The sequence below is a fragment of the Berghia stephanieae genome, unplaced genomic scaffold (assembly GCF_034508935.2).
Source record: "Berghia stephanieae isolate SIO BIC M18660-M18661 unplaced genomic scaffold, UCSD_Bste_1.3 scaffold3605, whole genome shotgun sequence".
NCBI classification, from domain to species: Eukaryota; Metazoa; Mollusca; class Gastropoda; order Nudibranchia; family Aeolidiidae; genus Berghia; species Berghia stephanieae.
This window is the reverse complement of record NW_027624851.1, coordinates 1-7712: the sequence shown is the minus strand read 5'-3', so window position 1 is coordinate 7712 and position 7712 is coordinate 1. Positions and strand designations below refer to the sequence as shown.

The following is a 7712-nucleotide window of genomic DNA, read 5'->3' as shown; positions in this document are numbered from 1 at the left end:
ATTCGGGCAAGTGGAACATTGTCATCATCGTCATCACTATTCTCATTATCTGCAGTATGGCGATGTTTCGCACGTTTAGCTGCCTTTTTTTTTGCTCGTTGAGGGTGAATAGATATCGTCGTCCTCATCACTATAATCGAAGTTGTCATCAGATGGAAGATACTCATCACCCGAATCAAAGAAATCGCTTTCGTTGGGATTGATTTTGTCCATCAACTCTTCATATTCGCTGTCACTTTCCATGTCTGTTGGTAGAGAAAAATATAAATGAAGTTGAAAAACCTGCAACCACTGATCTATACATGCATGTACATAGCATAGATATATACAAAATTCATAGTTGTCATCAACAAAAATATATGCATCATGCAGGCGATTACTACAGTCTTCTTAATTTAAAATTCCTCAAAAGCCCAGTATGACAGATTTGTCATACCCACGATCCCAAATTGACAGATCTGTCATACACACCGTTGACACCCTGTAACTCACAGTTGAAATTAATAACAGTGATGAATAATTTACCAATGTACAGCGGCGTGGCGTATTGACGGCATATGGTGGTGCCGTGATTAGAAGAAGAAAATAAGTTCTAAAACAGTGAACACGATTAAGAGGAGAGAGCACGTGTTGAAAACTCGCTTTTTTGAAAGGGTGGGGGGAGGGTCGATGGTTTCTACGAGTAGACAAAACTCACAAAAAACAAATAATTCATGAAAACAACAAACCACAACACTGATATACAAGTCCCGTGTGAAAAGGTCTTTATAATTATTCTTTGTCCACCATTTAAAGGATTGGATTTGGTAGATCATGCAATCAATATGTGATAAATGTAAATCAAAAGAGAAAAGAAACCTATGACAGAAATTACTTACTTTTAGTACTTGTAAAAAGAATCTGCAAATCTTTTTATAATTTGTTTATTGAAATCTGGAATTGCATCTATTTCAGCTTTGTGAATTGACAGAATCATTAACGAATTTAACCGCTCCTGTTTCATTGAATTTTGCAAGAAATTTTTCACTCTTTTAAGGGTGCTAAAACAACGTTCAGAAGGTCAAGAAATACGATGGAGGTGGTTAAGGTCACTATAGCCTATAGATGACCATGATTTGTCAGTGTTTGTTGTATCTGTAAAAAGTAGACAATAAAAACAAAAGAAACGTTTTTTTTCTAAACTAACTGTGAGCCATTCATGTCTGTCATACCATGTCACTGAAAAAGAGCGTTTTCGAGATTTCCACACCTGTGTTAATTCAAATCAGTTGGTTGGTGAGGAACTAGTCTTTTTATTTCTAATTTGTCCTCTAGTGTCAATCTCCCAAACGGTCGATGAAGCAAAGAGTCAACTTGATTCATTGCAATTCAATGTTTAACAAAAAGAAAACTTCAAAGTATATCTCAAATAATGGAAATCAGTGGAATACGATTAATGATTGCACAAATAAAAGGTAGATTCAGACCTTAAAGCATCACAAAGAAAAATTCACTCCACTTAAGTACTTAAGAAATCAAAAAACACACCAAAGTATAACTGTTGACAATCTTCGCTTTCTTTCTCTGACTGACACAAATACACACGCACAAACACACACATCCAAACACGCACACACACAAATAAACACTCATACCAACGTGACCATCAACTCGGCACTACAAGCAAGAAAAATGGTGGTAAATTCGTCCTCAATGCTTCGTTGCAAAGGATTACTTTATTCAATAATCGTGAATAAGAGGTGGGGGGGGGGGGGGAATTTTGATATATCGTATTTTTAAGTTTTATGTTGTTTTTCTTTGCTACTTACAAATAAACTTGACAATAATCAGTGTTTTTGACAGTTAATATAATATTTTGGATGGCCGAAGTTACCCTTATTATAACGTAAATGGTGCAACATTGGCGCATCTCTCCAGTCCAACGGTGGAGCTCTCAGATCCTGGGACAAGTCGAGGGGTTTTTCCGCTATTTGAGGATAGTATAATTCGACCCAATTTCTCGCTCAATCAGCTGTAGCGATACTAATGGATAGAGCATTAACTGGAGCTTGGATTGCTTTGCACCACGGTGTTGATTCCGTCACTAATTCGCGCAGTGATGTCACCAACACACGAGTCGGCGCAGTGCGTGATTCGGAATCTTGAATAGAGTGGAGACTAAAAAGTAAAGGCAGTATGTTGTTGGCGAGTTGGCGAAAGACAGTGGAGTTAAAATTTCTGTTTTATTTTTAATTAAATTATGATGTGAATGATTTTTAAAAGATTGGTGTGGTGCCTGGCACCATTCGATCCAATGGCCCCACTCCACTGCCAATGTATCATATAACATTTCAACTAATTATTCAAACAATCGGATTAGAAGATTACTTACCTGGGTGGAGATTGAGAAGAATTCTATTGGGTCTGTTTACAGCTTTTGGATTTCACGTGTGTTGATCAAATTAGGCAGGAGGAGGAAGTGGGATAAATATTTACAAATCATTCTCTTCGTGATTGAAGAGTTAGTTTAAACAAGGAAGATAACTCTGAAATTACCACAGTGACATTTCAATACAGATTAATGCCCTTTTGAGTGGTTATAGGATGTATGACATATATGTCATACTGGGTCCTAGAGGGTTAATGGGCGCTAAAGTATATTATATTATTATAGTATTATCATTGGAATTATTATTGTTATTATTATTATTATTATTATTATATTATTATTATTATTATTATTATATATTATTATTATTATTATTATTTATTATTATTATTATTATTATTAATTATTATTATTATTATATTATTATTATTATTATTATTATTATTAATTGTTATTATTATTTTATTGTTGTTATTGTTCTTATATTAGAGAGAGAAAGAGAGAGAGAGAGAGAGAGAGAGAGAGGGAGAGAGAGAGAGAGAGAGAGAGAGAGAGAAAGAGAAAGATCAGAAATTGAATTGATAACGTACCCTTTTGCACATCCAATTCTCTTTCCCGGTCTAGTTCAGTTACTCTTTTTCGTAATTTATCCACATTTTTTGGATATCAGTGCATCTGAGCTAAGGCAGTTGTTGTGTGATTTTCTTGACAAGAATTGCACATTTTATTTACCTTACATCTCTGCGGATGTGTGTGTGTGTGTGTGTGTGTGTGTGTGTGTGCTTGTGTTCGAGAGGGAGAGTCTGTGTTTCAACTCTTTAATCCACACACACAAATACTCCCCCCCCCCCCACATATATGGTCAAACACAAAATTTCACTGAGGGCTCTGTGAACAAGAATAATGTTTTATCCAATAGGGAAGAAAAGTCGTAACGTCAAACACTATTCTCCTGTGGTTCCAAAATCCTTGGAAGTGTGGATGTAACCAGTCCTCGGAGTACCAATAATGATTAAGGTAGATAAAGGTGGCATAACTATTTTAGGAGTAGAGTGTATGGGCAGGTTAACAACGCCACTACAACATTATCTCATACGTCTGTAGTGTTTCATTCATCCTGTTTTGTTAATAAAGGGGAAACTTGAAACGTCCATTTATCTGTTTTGGTATATTAAATTGAAGCTTACAGTCAATTTCACATTTTTATTTATTTTTTCGAGCTTCGAGCAGAAACATTTACAATTACATAGACACAATGTCAAACATAGAGTTGGTGTCTTGTAATGGGAGAGATTCAATATAAATCCATACAGGAATAGAAAATCTCAAGGATCTGTGTCTTATTATTCTAATTTTAAATTTGCTTTACCAAGTCTGGTTCATCACATCATAGTAACTTTTTGAAACCAGGTGGTTTGACACTCAAATTCGGATCGGAAGATACTGGGTTCGAGTCCCGCTCTGACGGGCGCATAGTTGAGTCCTTGATAAGGGCTCGTTACTCACATTTTCTCACCATACTGGGTTTAAAATGAATACCAGTCGTTAAAAGCGTTGTCTAAAAGAAATTGTAACATATCCTAAGGGAAGTCTTGTCTCGTCCTATATGTTAAGTGTTGCTGTTGACCATGGACCATATTATAAAGCGTTTTGAGCACGTTATGTGGATACTGCGCTTTATAAGAAGCTTAAGATCATGGGTCACATGAATGATAGATTAACAACAAATGCAGTCACACAAACATTGACGTACCCAAATCGATCACCAATTTTTTCGTGACTCTTCTCTCCAGCATGACACCTTCAGTGTTCACGAAGTACACGGCGCATGTGTAAACTCCCACATCCTCTTGGTTAGGGTAGGGCAACGTCAGGTTCAGATATTGTTCACTTTCCTTGTTATCCACTCTCCCACGAACCTGTAAGATTGCATTATATTGTACTAGTAAACTTTAGAATTGATAAAATGCTATCTCTAGTAAAGGTGATCAAACTTACAGCCTGCCAAGATGAATTTGATTAAAAAAAGATGACCAACGTGGCTCAGTGGTACGGTCTTTGCTTCGTACCCGAGAGGTACCGAGTTTGATCACCGCCGCCGCGCTGTGTAGCCCTGAGCAAGTTGTTAGTTAAATTTGAGGCGCTGCACTGCGGCTGATTCTTGGGTTATTCCATTATTCCCTTGGAATAGACCTTAGAGATAAATTTCCCCTATAAGATAAAATAAAGGGAATTTTTACCCAAACAGTCATGTTTATGGTCATAATAGCTTAAAATTAATCTCTAATATCCGCAGCAATCCGAAATGCTATCAGTTTACTGAGGTGGAGAAGATTTACATCCATCCCATCACTGAATAATCTCAACCTTACTTGACATTTATTGTTGCAAGACCAGACACCATGCCCCAGAGCCATACAATCACTGAACACGCTCCACCTTGCTTGACATTCATTGTTACAAGACCAGACACCTACCTCTGAGCCAGTGACAACACCCATATCAGGATCAGTTTTGGCAATGATAATGGTGGCGGTCCCACCGGTGATGTTGATAATGCAAGTAAATGCAATTCTTTTTTTAATGGTCCCTTCCACGGGACATACTTAAAAGAAACGTTAGCTTTCATATAGCGCAATATCGACTAAACGTGCTCAAAGCGCTTTACAAGGGATCCCTGACCAACAGCAACACGTTACATGAAGGATGAGACATGACTCCTGTTTTGCCCGATAGGAGCATAGCTTTTAACGGCAAAATACTTATTTTACACCTGAGTACAATGAAAGAATGTGAGTTAAGAGCCTTTTCCAAGGTCTCAACTATGCCCTGAGGCGAATGTCAAACCTTAAGACCACATATCCTTAGATGCTGTCGCCCAGAGCATTCCATGAAGGAATGCAGATAATTAATGAAACAAATGTCTGTTGTCAACAGAGATTTCCTATATCGTCCAAGTGCGCGAATTGGGGATTAATAATCTTGCCCAAGGAAAAAATTTCCAAATTGCCTGACGCTGAGCCAGTACTCTGGGCCTTCTATGTCATTGTGAAATGCATAAACACTCAACCACCCCACCCCCTCCCAAATACACTAAAGTGTAATAGAATAAAAGTTCAATGGGGCGGAGAAGACGTGACGTCACACCTTTTACTCTTACGGTTCCAAACCCATTGGAAATGTATCAGTTCTTCAGAGGATTAGTAATGAATAGGCTAGATGTTTAAAGAACTAAATTTTATGTTTTTGTTTTTTTAAGGGCTTTACGGCGCTTGCAACACGTTAAGGTCATATCAGCGCCAGAACTAACTAAATTTTAGAATCAGGATGTATATGTATGTTGTTCAGATTACATAAAGAACCGATGAGAGCTGATAGTTATTGACGATCAACATATATTTAGACTAGAAAATAAGATGCATCACTCTGAAACTAGAAGATCAATTACACAATGTATGTATCCAGTCCTCCAGAAGAGTAGATTTACACTCCCAATGAGATTGGAACCAGTTTTTTATGACATCACAATTCTGTGCCCTAATGAAGACGACCTATAAAGATGTTGTACTGTTAATACCCACCCAAAATCTTTGAGAAATATCCTTGCTGACGGAAGGTTCTCTATCCGGACGAACCATCACCATGGGCGCTTCGTTGTTCTTCCATATTTGCAGCAACATAATGCCCTCAGTGTTCTTGGAGTCAACAACACACGAGAATTCAACGACTGTATGCAACGTTTTCAGTGGTGTTTCTGGTAATATCTTCATCTGAAGGGACGAGCCTGTGCAATGATATTGACAGACATATATTACCTAACGCAGTAAACGGTACGTCCTCTCTCTGTAGGAAAAATCTTGGAGTGTAAACAAAAAAGCACCAAAATGTAAGCATTGTTTAATATTCCGCTCTGTTTGCCACTCCTTAGTTACATAGAGATCGCTTCTTTTTGTTTACATTCCAAGATTATTTTACAGATTTTTGTGTCATCGATCTGGTTTTTTTATTAATGTATTTGTGTCTTCGAAGTTTTTTGCTGTTGGCTGAAAAAATGGTGTAACGTTCCGTGTTTTTTATTTTGTTGGGTTTTTTTTAAAGCTGTTCTATGCATTTTTGTTTACTACTTCTTATAGTCCGCAGCTTCAAGCAGCTTTATATCAATTTTACTTCTCTTTTAACTGTTATATTTTATCCATCCCATTGGAATACCCATTCATATCTGAGTAAATGCGTAATCGTTGAATAATATTTAAACGCGTTGAATAAACACTTTATTTTCAACGATTGCAGAATATTTTTCTCATTTTATTGGTTTTAGATAAAGTGTAAAAGATAACTGATTGGCAATTAAAAATAATGTTTTGGTGGCCATGAATACCAATCTAAGGGGGGGGGGGGTCAAATTGTTATTCAAACATATACAATATATGGTGGCGAAGCAAAATACAACTAACATACATGTGGTCATGAAATATCTAAAAAATCTTACTTGGATGGGTGCAATAAACCAATAAACCTAACATTTCATTTTTTTATTTGTATTTTGTAAACTTATTTTCTATCATACAAGTACACACATTCGCAAGCTCGTATTGTTATTTGGCAAGATAATAAAAAAAACTCGTTTAAAAATAACAAGAAATGAAAGAATCGTGTATTGTTCTACCCGGCTAAACTGAGAGTAATCACGTCAAAAACCAACAATTTCGTGACTTTAATAAAACCTCAGGTTTGAGAGTTTTTAACTAGATGAGGGTCATTTTAATCAATCAATATTTAAGAACGATGTACAGTGCATGCAGACGTGATGTCTAGCATGAATACAATATAAGTGATATTCCTTAAAGCTATAATTATGCATGTTAACACAATGAATTCTGTGTTTAGAACATGTTGAATGCTACATGAGTCATTAAAAACAATAACTAAACAAGTTATTTTTCATCGTGCAATTACACATACTCACAATATCGTTGTGTTATTTGGCACGATAAAAATAACTCGTCAGGGGTGGAATGGTAGCAACAGGGTAAAGCTGAATAGCGACAAAACGAAGGTGATGAAAGCGGGGAACAACGCGTTTTAAAACGAGACGAAGTTGAAAGTAGCAGAGGCGTCAATAGATTTTGTTCATATAGTCAAAAAATTTGGATCGTTCTTAGATTCGTGACTGTCGTTGGACGACCAAATTTAAGACAATGATCCAATCATCAATCTGTTTTTGAAATAGGGTATTATTCGACAGGTCCTTTCTGAGGATGTTACCAAAAATATTCTCCTTTCTCTTTCATTTTTAAAGCTAAATTACTGTATCTGTATCTGTATGGTTGGCGCTGAAGAAACC

General features: G+C 36.5%; 1 protein-coding gene across 1 annotated transcript; it reads right to left on the bottom strand.

The window, feature by feature from the left end:
* Positions 1-60: 60 nt before the first annotated feature.
* On the bottom strand, positions 61-6173 carry LOC144961688 (uncharacterized). The gene is made up of 4 exons (XM_078894787.1): positions 5950-6173; positions 4122-4287; positions 2372-2413; positions 61-245 (listed from the first exon to the last, which is right to left on the bottom strand). Exons 1-4 carry the CDS (start codon positions 6136-6138, stop codon positions 76-78), a joined length of 567 nt encoding a protein of 188 aa, XP_078750913.1. The 5' UTR covers positions 6139-6173; the 3' UTR covers positions 61-75.
* Positions 6174-7712: the final 1539 nt, after the last annotated feature.

What these genes read in the sequence shown, in the direction of transcription:
- LOC144961688 (XM_078894787.1), bottom strand. Translation starts at nt 6,138, where the DNA reads ATGAAGATATTACCAGAAACACCACTGAAAACGTTGCATACAGTCGTT. An exon ending in ATATTTCTCAAAGATTTTGG is followed by an intron (nt 4,288 to 5,949) that starts GTGGGTATTAAC and finishes GCAATCTTACAG; the next exon opens with GTTCGTGGGAGAGTGGATAA. An exon ending in TCTTCTCAATCTCCACCCAG is followed by an intron (nt 246 to 2,371) that starts GTAAGTAATCTT and finishes CTCTACCAACAG; the next exon opens with ACATGGAAAGTGACAGCGAA.